The 15646-nt window shown below is 41.1% G+C and overlaps 1 protein-coding gene across 1 annotated transcript; it reads left to right on the forward strand.

Annotated features, from left to right (window-relative positions):
• Positions 1–1099: 1099 nt before the first annotated feature.
• Positions 1100–6588, forward strand: gstt1a (glutathione S-transferase theta 1a). The gene is made up of 5 exons (XM_079686824.1): positions 1100–1272; positions 1933–2020; positions 2514–2670; positions 5082–5258; positions 6043–6588. Exons 1-5 carry the CDS (start codon positions 1167–1169, stop codon positions 6241–6243), a joined length of 729 nt encoding a protein of 242 aa, XP_079542950.1. The 5' UTR covers positions 1100–1166; the 3' UTR covers positions 6244–6588.
• The last annotated feature ends 9058 nt before the right edge of the window (positions 6589–15646 follow it).

Here is a 15646-nt window from a genome sequence, read left to right on the forward strand (position 1 = left end):
AGCTGATTTGAAAAAACAAACTCGAGAGACGGCTGAGTGACCGCAGTGCAGAATCGCTGTGTAGTTTAAATCTCCTAATCTCCTAACAATTTTAGACATAGGCTTATTATATTTACAGCCGTTAGTAACATTCATTTTCTGGGCTCAATATGTGTCTTGGACGTTTTCGTTGTGATCGCTAAATTCACCTTGTTTCCCTTTGTTTATAATAATATTATCACCGCTTTTGTTTTGAAATCACTTCTGTGAGTTTCGCCCCGCCCCTCGCTCCAATGACCATTAGACCATTTAGTAATGTAAAAAGCAAAAAGCAAAAAGGCCTCTCAAACGCTCTCCCGTTTACGTGTTTAATAAAGAAAAACAATTGGACGGTAGATACACGGATTTGAACTAATCCTCTTCCATTTAAAGGGATTACAAAAGGACTGCAATAAGAAAACAATATATTTTCCCCTGCCTCTCATAGCTAACATCTGTTTCAGCAAGATTTCTACTAAAAAAACATACAAAATCACTTTGCACAATGCAAAAATAAAATGCCATAGTTGGATTTCACAAACATACCAACCCTCTGATTTGAAATTCTTATTTAAAAATTAAAACGTTGACTTTAAATAAATGTATTATGTCGACAGATTTCACATAATTGTATTAGGTTAGTTGAAAGCAATCATATTAAGTTAAATAAAAAATATTACAGGTTCAACTTGATATTATTACTTTCAACTAACCTAATTCAGTTGAGTGAAATTTGTTGACATAATACATTTAATTAAAGTCAACTTTACGATTCCTTCAGCCCTAGATCTCTTTCCCTTACCTAAGCCAAAGCCAGCCTCATCAAATGACAATAACATATTTGTATCTTTATCTTTTATCCATGTGATTTGCTGTAAACTCATTACAAAGAGGACAATTATTTACAGACTAGGGGAACGGCGAGTAGATACAAATGTGATAATCTCCACAATGTTTACAAAATGTTGAGCAAAGCGGAGGCCAAAGGTCGGACCGCTCAACCACGACGGCCTTCTTACTTTGAACTGTCGCCACCGTTTAAAAATCAACGAGCCTCACAGCGAGGAGAGGCGGAGTTCCTGTCGGACGGAGGATAACAGGCGAGGTGGGAGAGGGCTGAACTCACAGCAGCCTCAGACTCTGACAGGATGGAGCTCTACCTCGACCTGCACTCCCAGCCCTGCCGCTCTGTCTTCCTGTTGGCCAAAGCTATCGGGATTCCCTTTGAGTTTAAGTTGGTGGAACTCTCTGCAGGTAATCTCACAGAAGAGACAGGGACGAGACTTTTTGATTGCATGCACTTCCACTTTATTTGTGTTCAAGTAGTTTATAGCTCTGACTTAAAATAGTTTATTTTATGATTTGTTAATATGCACAAAGTTCCCCTATATTGAGTTTGCAGAGTTTAATGGCTTGACTTAGATAAAGGCACATTGTCGTGTTTTTGTAGCCTTTTCTTTCTCTTTGTGTTTTTTTACTCTAACACTTTTTGATGTTGGGAGTTGAGCACCCGCAGGCCTTGAACTTGATCTGTAAGCACTAACATAAAAAGAAAACTCCTATTAGTTTACATTGCTACATCTCACCCAGACCTGTCGGCAGACTTCAATCTTTGCAGGCAAACAGAGAGCGGGATGTAGAGGGCCAAAGGTCAAAGCATCCAGACAAAACATTCCTCCGTCCCTGAGGTGATCGAGTATAACAGAGACGTGACAGAAAAAAGAAAAAAAAAGAAGGGCAGAGCTGTTGGGAGGGTTAAAAAAAAAACATATTTTTTTCATGTTTTTAATTTTACCCTTCTTCGCCAAATGGTGGAAGAACCCATTAATTCATGTATACTTTTTATATTTTTGGTTGAAATGTTGTCTTTATTCAAACACATCTGTGATTCTGATTTGTGTGTGTTTCTCTCAGGGCAACAGTACAGCGAGGAATTTGGAAAGATCAATTTCATGAGGAAGGTTCCCGTCATGAAGGATGGAAGCTTCGTTCTGACGGAAAGGTATAACAAAGACTTGGGTTAATGGTTGACTTCCTTTTAGATACCAATTTGTTTTCAAAGCCAGTATTAATGGCCATGTTTGATCCATCTTTTCATATTAAGACACCTGCAAGTAAGTTATGATGGTTTAAAGATGTGTTTCGTTGAGTTTGTGATGTTAAAATATTAGTTCTAATACTTTAGCTTTATCTAATCATTACCTTAAAATCTCCAGAAGTGGAAATAGTGGACGAAGGAAGGTCTGCACCGTCAACCTGGCTGTTGAACGTAATTAAAGAGATTATTTAGTGTAAACTTTAAAAAAGTTCTACTAATGTCAATATTTAGAGTTCCTGTGACAATTTCCTAGTTTTTGAAATTGAGATAACATTACTGTTACCTGGCCTTTTGATTACATTTCCAGTGCAGATCAAAAGCAATGAGGTGAAACACTTTCACTATTTTAAAACATTCCTTGGTTCCTCATATTTTCTCCATGCTGTCTGTGTTGCAGCGTGGCGATCCTGAAGTACATGCTGCAGAAACACTCGTCGTCATTGGCAGATCACTGGTACCCAGCTGACCTGCAGCAGCGTGCTCGTGTTAATGAATACCTATCCTGGCAGCACATGAACCTCAGAGCTCACGGGTCCAAGGTCTTTCTGCTCAAGGTACGAGTCCCCGATCAACCCGGCGCTGTATCCTCACCTGACACACTTCAGTAAACAGCTGTTCAAACATCTCTTTGTTTATTTTGGGCCCTTCCGAGCACTGAAAAGTAATTATATAATGTTTGACTATCCTTATCTGACAATTAAAGGTATATTTGAGTGTAGTTTATGTAGAAATATATACTTACAAAGTGTTTAAATTAGGGCCGGGACTCGATTAAAAAAATTTATCGAATTAATTAGAGGCTTTGTAATTAATTAATCGAAATTAATTGCATTTTTAATCACATATAAATATTTGACCTGAGAACCATTCTTTTCACATGGATTTTAGTATACCATTGAATAATGACTGAATACATAAGCTTAAGCAACAAAACATTGTTTATTTTTTTCAAGGTGGTACTTAACCAAGACCAACAGAAAAGTGCAATTTTTGCCATAAAGTGTAGCAATAGCATATTTAGGAATATAGTACATTTCAGAGATTCAGGTAGCCTATAGGTAGGTAGACCTTCTGTAAACTATAACACTTTGTTTTTTAAGTAAAACACAATACTTTCAAGTACATTCAGAACATTGGAAACCCTGACTATTAGAAAACATCTCTCTGTTGCTTCAGAGGCCATAACAGACTGTTGATTTATCAACAGTTGATTTAAAAAATCTAATCAATTTCAGTCCAACTCTCTCAATAACCTTGGCCAAAACAATAAACAGTTCAACATAAAGTGCCAGTTGCACCAACAACGTAATAAATAGTTCAACATAAAGTGTACCATTTAAAATAAAATAAAAAAGTGCCAGTGATTGACCTCAATCCCTCCTATTCTTCCAATATCCTGATGAAAAATAAAATCTCTCTGTTGCATAGGCCACTGTTTGATCAACGCGAATTGGGTGTGGTTCCTTGTACTCCAAGTCGGGCTAACGTCCACGCTAGCTTCCACGCTAGCTGCTATATGTTTTGCATTGAGGTGATACTTGAGGCTTGATGTACTGCGGTGATATGCGAATTCCTTTTTGCATAATTTGCAAACAACCGTGCTCTTATTGACGCTTCCATCCGTCCGTTTTTTAAAACAAAATGTCCCATCCACGGGGCCAACCAAAGCGGTCTCATCAGCTTCTTCGTTCATGTTTGACTATTGTTCACTGTGGTTTGTTGTTGTCTGAAGTCATGAACGTTAGTTGGTGCTCCAGTATAATCGGTACCCCTGAAACTCATCCAGTGAGAAACGTTCCGCGGTGCGATTAAAATGCGTTAATTTTTTTAACGCGTTAATCTTTGTCTAATTAATTCATCTTAATTAACGCGTTAAAGTCCCGGCCCTAGTTTAAATGTATGGACATTATATATTTAGGCAGTTTTTGATCATTCTTTAACAAGGCACATCTACAGTCATGCTAGGAGCCCTGTGAGTTGTTAAATGCTAACATCAGCATGCTAAAAGGCTCAAAATGATAATGTTTATGTGTTGATTTTGAGCAGGCTATGATCTTTACAATGTTTTGATTTTGGACACATTCATTTGAGGCTTATAGTATATTCCTATTGAAAGGACAACCTTTTAGCACTCTCCATCAGACCTTATGTAGGATAAATGATGTAGAGTAGTCAGGGACTGGAGACAAAACTTTTTTTTGATCCCATTTGATATGTGCTATGAATTACACATATGATGCTTGTCAATTTTAAAGATCATTTTGCAATGTCAGAAAAGTTACGGTTTGTCATAGTACATATACGTTTTGTCTAAAACTGCTCAGTAGAATAAAACTCTCGTCACACACATTATTCATCAACAGGCCTTGTCCCACAAAGCAGCACCTGCAGGGTTGGAAAACCTGAAACCAATGCGGATCGCTTGAACCTACATTTTCTCAGATTTCCAGCAGAGGGCGACTCTAATGGCTGCAGAAAGATGGCAGATAGGATAGAAGTCTATGAGAAAATAGCCCTTCTTCTCACCTGATTTATTGCCGTATTTAAGATTTTTTTCTTGACTTCTTTTAAGTCTTCATCTGTATAGTATGAGGTAAAACATTTTTAATTATTGTCTCATTTACAGTAAAATTGGCGATAAAGCAGCGTATGCTTTAGGGCAGGGCTGCCTTGTAATTGACTGCATGTCATTGCCATGGTTTGGCTGTTGTTTTTGAAAACAAAGTGATCTATTATGTGACTTTAGGATGTGTTTTCTTTCTCTTCCAGATGTTTATATTGACAAGCTTCATATGTGTTATTCATGGAACATTTTAAACAGGATCAAACTATTTTTCTTTCGCCGTTGCCTACCATACTTATCTTTTCTAAAATGAGGTGCCATGTTGGTCCAATGGAAATGGGCAGGACTTCCCCTGACTATGGACTGCTTCTGTTCTTACCAAAGTTTCATTGGTCTTCACAGGCTCTGTTTCCTGTCATCATGGGCTCCGAGGTCCCGAAGGAGAAGATGGACGCTGCTGTGGAGGATCTGAATCAGTCGCTCCAAATGCTGGAGGACAAGTTCCTGCAGAACAAACCGTTCATAGTTGGCGACAAAATCTCTGTGGCTGATCTGGTGGCTATAGTTGAGATCATACAGGTAGTACCACTTTTGTTTGTAATACAATGTACTACTTGCAAATAAAGGTAAGTCTTACTACTCCTGCTACTAATGTTAGAGATGTGATGGTTTTATTATGATTTCACAGGAAATTATTTTTATTCTTGTGGAAATAAATGCAAATGTTTCATCGCTTTATGCACAATAATATGATAATGATAACCCTGGGACTTTAACAAGGGTGTTTTGGCATACAAACACATGTGACATGTTTTTTAAAGAAATGTGATGCAGATCTTTAAAGGGCACAAATGTTACCCATAAAGTTCATGAAGTCAAGAGGAGCACTAATCAGTAACAATGTTTGCAAAGTTTAAATTGCATAATTTGAGATGTGGGATCCAGTGTTTTATTACCCCTAGAGAATAAGTGATACAACTATTATAATCTGGAGACTTCTTCCACCACTGACTTCGAGATTAGATAGGGACTTCTCTGATATAGATCACATTTATCTTTTGCTTTCCTTAGGCAATACACTTGCCCATACACAGAGTTTAAGTAGGTGTGCGTAAATATCGAGCCCTGAAATATTATGAAGGAAAATGTACGTTTCAGCAGGATTGGTACAGCCCATAATCGGGAGCTCTGGATAAATCATGATGGAATATTTAAGAATTATAAAAAAATTAAATTAAATCTATTTATCTGTGTCAGAATAACATTTTGACGACCCTGTCTGCATGCAAGGCAGAGAAACTGCAGTTTAACATTTCATGTACATTTTATTGAAATGTGGTGAGCTTTGCCATGTGTTTCACAGCCTGTTGCCACCGGCCTGGATGTGTTTGAAGGCCGGCAGAAGCTGACCGCCTGGAGGGAGCGAGTGAAGAAGGCTCTCGGTGAAAAGTTGTTTGCGGAAGCTCACGAGGTGATCATGAAGGTTGGCAGCCTGCCGCAGCAGATGCAGAACAACAGCAACCTGGAGATGCTCAAACCAAAGTTTCAGAAGCTTTTCAGCTGAGTACAAAAGGATAGAGGATGACTGGCAATGATCTAAACAAATATTTAATTTTGAGTTTTTTCCTTGCAGTATTCGAGAACATACAGTAGTGTAAAACTGTTCAACTGTTTAGAAAACTCTGTGAAAATGATTTCATTTTTTTCTGCAGAACATTTGGTTTACCAACAGAATTTTTTTTTCATGTTATAAACTTGAAGGAAATCTATACATTTGAAAGAAAACTGGAAAAATTCACCAGGAAAAAACAGGAACAATCTATTTCAACAACTCATTCATTATGAGTGAATGCATATTCATGATCCCTTCACCACAACTATTAAAGAGCATCAAAATTATATAAAAGAATTCCCTGTCTGTGACCATTATTTAACGTTTTTTTTAATGTATAACCACATTTCAAAAATGAAGTCTTTAGATTTAAAACTCAGTGTGTACAACATGAACAATAAAACAGTCTTTTTTTTTAATGGGCCCTATTCTGCTTATTTTCAGGTTCATATTTGTATTTTGTTCCTCTACTGCAGTGGTTCTCAAACTTTTTCTGTCATTCCCCACTTTGAACAGCTGGGCCTTTTCAAGCCCCACCTGTTCCTCATCGCTCCAATAAAATGGTAGGCCAAGCTTAACATTGTCAAATGTATCGTTCTATAACAGGGGTCTCCAATCTTTTTTTAGGATGAGAGCTACTTTTAACAAAGGTGGACGTCACATCCTCTAGGGGGGTCCGGGGGCATGCAGCCCTGGGAAGATTTAATTTTCTTTAATGTTGAAGTTAAATGCATCAATCCGGTGCACTCTGAGCACAAAATTAATTTATGGATACAGCTCTCAACACTCATAGGAAAGGGAGCTGTATACTTTTCAAGAATCCAAACATCTTTAGAATATGATCACAACCAATAACAAATAATTTAAACTTGTTTATTCTTATCATATGTTACCTAGTTAGCATTCTTTCTTTTTATTTATGCATATTTTACTAATAACTCCCCTTTTAAACAGTTTTTTTTTTTTTTACTGTCTTATAGTACACATTGGAATGATTTCTTACTTTATTTTTTACGGCTATATTAAATAGATGAAAATGTGCTTTCTCCAGCTCTCTCTGGAAGATTGAAGAATGGAAGATTTAAACATCACTTTAAATCTTCCATTTAAAGTGATGTTTAAAACTCAGTTAACGGGGCTCATTCACTGGAGCTTCCATAAACAACAATCAACTTAATTATTACATTCAAATGATGTACATTAATTCAAGTTAACATTCACTTTGGATAATAACACGGGAGAAATGAGCGGAAGCGCTCTCTTTTCCTCTCTCCCCCTCTCTCTCCCCCTCTCTCTCTCCCTCTCCCTCTCCTGACAGCCTGTCAGTATCTCACGCAGCTCACTGATCCAGTAATGAGTGACCCAAAGAATAAATATATTTATAACTAGTTTAGCTTGTTCCAGAGGTAGATACAATTGCTAAGTGTGTTTGTTAGGTCTACCTCTTGTGTGTTTCGCTCCGTTCACTGGTCCGGCGGGCGGAGCTGCAGGATTTCTCCTTCACACACACGTTGCATTCCGATATTTTACTTTCTTTTTCGGACACCTTAAAATAATGCCAGACCGGTTAAGCCATTTTGGCGAGCTTGTTTTGCCGCGCACAGAGAAAAGTGTCATGTATTTTACGTCATGCGATCGGCTCTCGCGATCGGCATGTTTAGAGAGCACCGATCGATCTTTGGAGAGTGAGTATCGGCCGATCTTGATCGGTGACCGATCGATCGGAGCATCCCTAGTTAAAAGCATCAATCTTGTGCACTTTGAGAGCAAAATTAAGAGATCTATGGATACATCTCTCAACACCCATATGAAACAGAACTGTAAACAGATTTTATCTTTCTTATATTTTACAAATCACTCCCCTTTTAAACTGTATTCTTGTTTTGTCATATAGTATTTCACAACTGTTTTTCATGTATTCTCTCTGGCTGTCCATCTCATAATGTTCACATAGAAACTAGCTGTCAATAGTGTTAGAGAATAATTCTCCTTTACTCTAAGATAATTAACCTTCTTCTTCTTTCGTGTATCGTCGTCATATGTCCAGCTCAGTGTCACAAAGCCACGCTCTCGTCTCTGGTCCCACTTGGAAGAGGCCAGCCTCTGAAGGAGGTCTGTACAGAGGACAGGTGGTGATTATGTGGTCGGCAGTCTGCTCAGGCTCGCCACACTCGCATACTGCGCTGTCTGCCAGGCCCCACTCCTTCATTGATGATTTGAAACGACCAACCCTAGTACGGAGGCGGTTCAGTAGGGTCCAGTGCCGGCGTGGTAGATGTTCTCCTTCGACTCCATCTCCCGGGTCTTGGATGTGATGGTGCAGACGTGTGAGCTCAGCCGACTCCCATTCCTGCTTCCAGGAAGTTGCTAACCATGCCCTTGTAGACAGGTCCTCAGGGATGGAACCAAGCATCTCTTGTGCTCTCCTGTTGTAGGGGTGACGGGACTTGAGTCTGCTTGGGGTCGCTGCCTTAGTTGTGGTTTCATGCAGGATATGCCAGTCATGTTCTTGGGCTTTCCTTGCAAGTGCAAGGGTAGCGGCCTCTCGTCGGAGGCCGGCCGGGGCAATTCCCGCTAGGACTGGCAGGTAGGACACGGGGATGGGCTTCAGGCAACCAGTTATGATCCGAAGGGCGTTGTTAATGACAGGATCAATCTTCTTCACATGTGGGCTTCTACACCAGACTGGGGCACAATATTCGGCAGCAGAGAACACCAGGGCTTGTGTGGATATTCGTAGCGTCCTGGCGGAGGCACCCCAGGTTGTACCAGCGAGGCGGCGGATAAGCGAGACCCTTGCTGTCACTTTGGCTCTCACTTCTTCCAGGTGTTGTTTATAGGACAATGTCCTGTCCAGCCGAACACCGAGGTACTTGGGGGCTAGTTGGTGCTCCAAACGTTTGTTGTCAATGGACACCGATAGTTCCCTTTTTGCCTCTCTGTTGCACAGGTGGTATGCGGCCGACACAGTCTTCCCAGTACTGAGCTGCAGACGCCACATGCGCATGTAGGCAGCCAAGATGCCCATGTCCTGGTTGAGACCCTGTTCCACCGCTGACCATGTTGGTTGACGCAGCATGATGGCCAGATCATCCGTGTAACCATATTTACTGGATGTTATCTCCGGGAGGTCGTGCATATAGATGTTAAACAGCAGTGGTGAGAGGACAGACCCCTGTGGCACCCCGTTCCTCAATCTTCTCAGTCTGCTTCGCTGGCCATCGCTGTTCCGAAGGATGAAGCTGCGGTTGGACAGCATCTCCATTAGGAACTTCACCATATGCCGGTCTGGGATTGTCCTCAGCAGCTTCAGGTGAAGTCCACGGTGCCAGACGGTGTCATATGCGGCCGTTAGGTCGAGCAACACTACCCCAGCTTTGTCTTTGGCCTGAAAGCTGTCCTCGATGTCCTGGGTGAGCAGGGTTACTTGATCTACTGTTGATCTGCCCCGCCGGAAACCAGCCTGTTCCCTTGGAAGCTGTGGGTCTACTACTGGCTCTATGCGGCTGAGGATCATCCTCTCCAGAATCTTTAATGGGACGCAGAGCAGCGAGATGGGTCTGTAGGCCTTGGGGTCTTCCGCAGTTTTGCCTGGTTTCAGCAGAGCGATAACAGCAGCACGGCGCCAGGTCTTCGGCAGTTTGGACCTCTGGAAGCAGGATGTAAAAAAGGAGCAGAGCCAGGCAGATGTTGTCTCACTCTGGTGGGTCATGAACTCCGGATGGATATTATCATGCCCCGGGGACTTGCCTTGCCTAAGGTTGCTAATGGCCGCCCTAAGTTCAGCTGTTGTAAATTCCCCGGAGATGTCAGCATCGACACTGGGTGCCCTAGAGATGGAAGATACCTCGCGCAGCGTAAAGCGGGCGAAGTTCTTGTCTCCACCTTGGAATTGGCTGTTCTTCAGGAGCTGGGCTGCAATGGCATCTGCTGTCACAGGGCACTTGCATAATTAACCTTTTTGCCTGTTTATGACCAACCCTGACTCTGTTATCTCCCTTAAGGAATGTGCTGCTACAGCTATAATGTTGTTATTCCTAGTTTATGACCGGGCAACTCTCGGTCACAAATGGTTTATGATTGGGAGAATGCTGGCTTCGAGCCCAAGCACCACAGACAAGTGATTCAGTGTCCCCAGATGTTGGGGCTATCTCCAGTGTTCCCAGATGTTTAGGTTATCTCCCCAAATATGTTGATTAACTCTCTGTAAACTAGTTAAAAGAGCTATCGAGAGAGAGGCTCTTCAGAATTGATGTGGCGACTCTCCGGGGCAGTCAGAACCTCTGGCTGCTGTGACTTGTGATGTGAATTCTCCGGCCGATACTCCTAATAAACCATCAGTGTTTGACATCAAAGCTCCAACCCTCCTCGTGTCTCTCTGAGTCCTGACTCTCCATTGCTACAGAAGTTTCCCTTACAAATAGGAATATCATTCAGAAGACTTATAATTTCAAGTAAAAATCTGTCACAAAAAGAGGTTGCACATTTAAATTCAGGTGTTGTTATGGCAACGTCAGTGGCCAAACAGCCACATTTACTGCTGCAAATACGTTCAAACATGCTGTCGACACGTAAAGCAGTGGCAACTATGCCACCATTTCAGCTGACTTTTTCTCAGAAATACTGTCACATAACATCCATATATTTCATTGCTAGGTTGATGCTTAGCTAAGCTAACTATGAAACACTTTAACTGACAGGACTCAGGATCAACTGTGTACTATAAGGTAGCTTCTAGCTTCATGTCGAACAGTAAGTCAACATTTTCCAGAGAGCTTTCTTTGAAATCACCAGGTAACGCTAAAAAACACAACATTTAGATTGTATGACAAAGTGTTTATTTAATATATCTGGCTAGCTATAGCTACTTCCTAACGGTTTAACTTACCCCCACGATTCAAAGTAACGTCAACATAGTTGTGATTTATGCTTTGCTTACATGTTCGCATATCTTGGAAGTTTACTGACATTTGCATACCTTGTTTACCTGGCTCAAGTGGTGGCTCTGGGGTTGTTGTGTGAGCCACCCAGGGGCGGCGCCAGGGGGGAGCTAGGGGGCGCTGATGCACCCCCCAGGATTGCCAAATCACCCCCTAAGCACCCCCAAGAAATATGTTTTTTCTTTTTCGTTTTTTCTTTTTTTTAATTAAATTAGAAAAATTATTGATTACATCAATGCAAATGTGAAACAAACAAATGTTTGACCAAAAACATAAAGCCAACACAGGTGATTAGGCCAATGGCCAGCACCCATTAGATTTTTGACCTACTCATAGGCTAAATTACTTTGTGACACTTTAGTGACTTCCTGTTAGCTGGAGCGCCAAATTATTTGCTCAAAGTGACAAATGGATCGTTTTTTAGTCCTTAAACCTCCACGTGTGGACACTCAATCAAAACCACCTGAAAGCGAGATGGATTCTGCACATAATAGGCCTCGTGAGTACAAGTAGCTTACTTCTGGCTCTCTGTGTTTCATTCAAGCTCTGCTCTGTGTGTGTGTGGCACGAGCCATTTTGTGTGCGTGCGCGAGCACCGGTGGGTCTCTACCGGAGATCATTGTGGTTAGCATCTGGTGCTAGCTAGCCAAGTTAACGGATATAAGGAGCTTTTTCAACAACAAAGTGGAGGGAGAACTCTCTCCTGTCAGACTGAGAGTCTCAAATAACCTCAGCTCAGGTGAAGTAAAGGACTCTCAGTGTTTAGATAGTTACTTTTAGTCTAGTTATCTCAGTGGGTCTCAAACGTTTTGTTTTAAAAGGGGAGTCATTTGTAAAATATCTATAAAGAAATAGTAAATCTGTTTACAGTTCCGTTTCATATGTATGTTGAGAGATGTATCCATAGATCTCTTCATTTTTGCTCTCAAAGTGCACCAGATTGATGCTTTTAACTTCAATATTTACAAAAAAATCTTCGGGAGCATTTAAAAACGCAATAATGTCTACTATTATTATGAGTATTATTATTTGTATAATGCACTTTCTGCCTTCCTGTCATTAGGAGTTAGACATGTAATGGCTATGTAATTAATTTGATTAGAACCTTCATTATCCTAAACTGCTGGGACATTTCGCCAATACCTTTATATTGTCTACTCTTCACTTACTTGTCAGCATAGGTCGGCATTGATGTACAGAGCCGACAGAAGACCTTGTTTATATTGGCATCATATTGAGAGGTGCAGCCAGTGACGTGTCATAAAACCAGGAAGTAAGCTGCTGGTTCCCTCGACAAAAAGCAATGGGATTTCTCCACAGGGTTTTGGAAAATAGCTGGAAATAAGGTCTGTGGAAAACAAACCTGTTTGATAAATTCACGTTTTGTTTAGCCGGATAATCTCCACATGTGTACCCTACTTTTATAATTTTCGAATGATAAATCTAATCGATAGATTATAAAAGGGTTTTAGGATGCGTCACTGCACCACTAGAAGCCAACTGCATCGATCAAGCTGGCTGAAACTTTCTCTCCCTCTTCTTCTCATGCTCCCTGCTGTCACTCTCCTTTAACTTCTTTTATTTGAAGATTGTTTTTTGCCCGGCGCTTGGCCGGTTACCGCTGGTATTAAAAACATTTTGGCAAATGGTTAGGTGGCGCGATAGTCTGTAGTGAAGGAGCGTGCTCACGGGAGCCTCCTTGCGCTGCGCTCCGCAGCAAACAGCTGTTTGCTTTTCACCCAACAACGACAACCGACTCACGGAACGCTATGTTGTAGCGTTGATAAACGAAACAATTTAACTAAATTGCTAGTCAAAATACATTATGCTGGCCCGGCGTGTCTAAATAGTGCTTCCGGGCCAGCGGGCCATTTAATGTCGAGTCCTGCCGGTTACCGGCCGGCCCACATCGTCCGACTGGCCCACTTCAGCACCGGCCCGTCGGGATTCGTCCCGAACGTCCCGATGGCCAGTCCGCCCCTGCCGGGAGGAATGAAATGAAATCGGGAGTCTCCCGCGAAAATCGGGAGGGTTGTCAAGTATGAGTTGCAGTAGAAAATTCAACTTTAGCGCTGGTGCATTAATGGGAAACCCTTAAAGTTTGAGCACCCTCTATGAAACGTCAAGCTACCCCACAGCACCCCCTAGAGAAAATCTCTGGCGCCGCCACTGGAGCCACCACTTGAGAATTGTCGTCTTTTTTAAGAAAAGATGCTCTTATGTTCATCTTCAAAAACTCTGAGTCCGACTGACAGTTTATTTTAAACATTGTCACAGCTCACAGGATAGGTACCTGTCAGCCAATAAGACAGATGTTTACTTCCATTCAACTCTCTGGTTGGTCTGGTGTCTTGACTCTGTTGCATTCACTGAACACGGGAAATTACAATCCTGCCGTCCTCTCTAGTGTCATGATGAGGTTCAGGTAAAGCACGGTGAATGTATAATATGATTGACTCAATAATATAATACATTACTTTGAGAGTAGGCAATCTAGGCATATTAACAAAATTAATTAAACATACTTATCACGGCGACGGTGTACTGAGATTATTTAAAAAAAAAATGTATTTCATAATTGTTGTTGCCCTAAGCGGCCGCTTATGTCACTTAATGGGTCGGGCTGGCTCTGCGGTGAACCTGTTAAACTCCTTGGCGAGGTGGCGCTCCACATTGCTTTTCTTCCCGACTGCAACGCTGTTGTGTGTGTGAGAGCGTTTCACATGTGTGTATGAGAGATTTTTACATATGTCTGTAAATGATTTTGGGAGATTAAGGACTTTTCCCGGTGGGCCGCTGCCGTTTGTGGGCTGCTGCCTTCGGTGGGCCGCTGGCTCTGGCATAGGTGGGCCATGGACTTTCACAGCACCGCTGCGCCAGTACTGCATCCGCCGCCGCATCCGCCACCACCGGACCATCCTCCGTTTAAATCCTCAGCCACTCGCCCCGCCCCCTTACTGTGTATCGCTCACTGATTGGACGATGCAGCGCATGCACTGATCTGATGCTTCTTGACATGAGAGCAGTTTCCCAGCGGAGTGAAAATAACACATTAAACTCACGGGAGTCCCTCCTCAGTTTATACAGTGTTTTGTTTTAATTAATGTATCATCTAGTTAAACATTTGTGATATATCTGAACAACAATGTGGACAAAAATCATTCAATTAATTTATTGGAAACATTTTTCATAATCTCCAATTCATTTTTATTATGAACACAATACAATTAAAAGAGAGACAGATTTAATGTCTGTAAGCAGGAACAGCTTTGTTTTAATTTTTCATTTTTATTTATTGTAATTTCCATTCACTCACAGCTGAGACATGAATTACGTGATTTGTCTCAGTTTAACAGCCAACACAACACAAGTGTAGTGCCGTTACTTCATGTTATTTTTATGCCTATACCGTTACGATAATGCAACCTCTGTTCACATTTATTTAAACCACAATATTTCTGTTATGCTTTCTAATGTGCACTCAAAGAAATATTAAACTATTTTTAGTTTTTACATTTTAAGAATGGCTTTTATCTGTTTTTGAAAATGAGTTCTTATTTTATTTTTATTTATTTGGGTCTACAACAGATCATACAAATGTTTATGTGAGTAAATGTGTACTAACCATAGACTGAAAATGTGGTTTGTGTCTTAATTTGTTTATATACTGTATTATAACTGCTAACTATTTGAAGTTCACTTGATTAACCTGTTTAGCCCGAGAGCTTCCGGTACCGGGGGCTCCCGCAACATCTTACAAGAAACAGCGTCTGAGGGCTTCTTAATATTTAAAAACCTATGAATGTCTTAAACTCAAATAATGGGAAAAAACTCAGCTACCTGACAATACGAGCCACAAAACACAAGTCTCACAAGAAGCGTTAGCAGGGGCGGTTCTAGGGGGGGCAGGGGGGCCAGTGCCCCCTAACACTAACCTCTGACCCCCCTGTGGCCCCCCTAAAAATGAAAAGTGAAAAAAATGAAAAATGTATGATTTATTACACGATTTATTAAATGACGGAATAGGCGGAACTAACATTATTCGTCATTCTAGTCGGACCCATGAGAGCGGTGCACTCAGGACCCATTAGAGCGGTGCATTCACTTTCACTGTCCGGCTGAAGCGCGCGAAAAACAAACACTTTTCATCTCGGATCATCAGAGGCTGTTGCATCCAAGAAAGACTGATTGAAACCTACGTTTCGAGAGACTACCACGATAATTGAAGGTGAGTTAAACTATTGTATCCGTGTAATTGTAGATGTAAAGTAGAGATGTAACTGTTCATTGCTTTTACGAGCCACAAAACACAAGTCTCACAAGAAGCGTTAGCATTAGCAGGGGCGGTTCTATATTATATATATATATATATATATATATATATATATATATATATATATATATATATATATATA

Source organism: Notothenia rossii (genome assembly GCF_949606895.1).
Source record: "Notothenia rossii genome assembly, chromosome: 6".
NCBI classification, from domain to species: domain Eukaryota; kingdom Metazoa; phylum Chordata; class Actinopteri; order Perciformes; family Nototheniidae; genus Notothenia; species Notothenia rossii.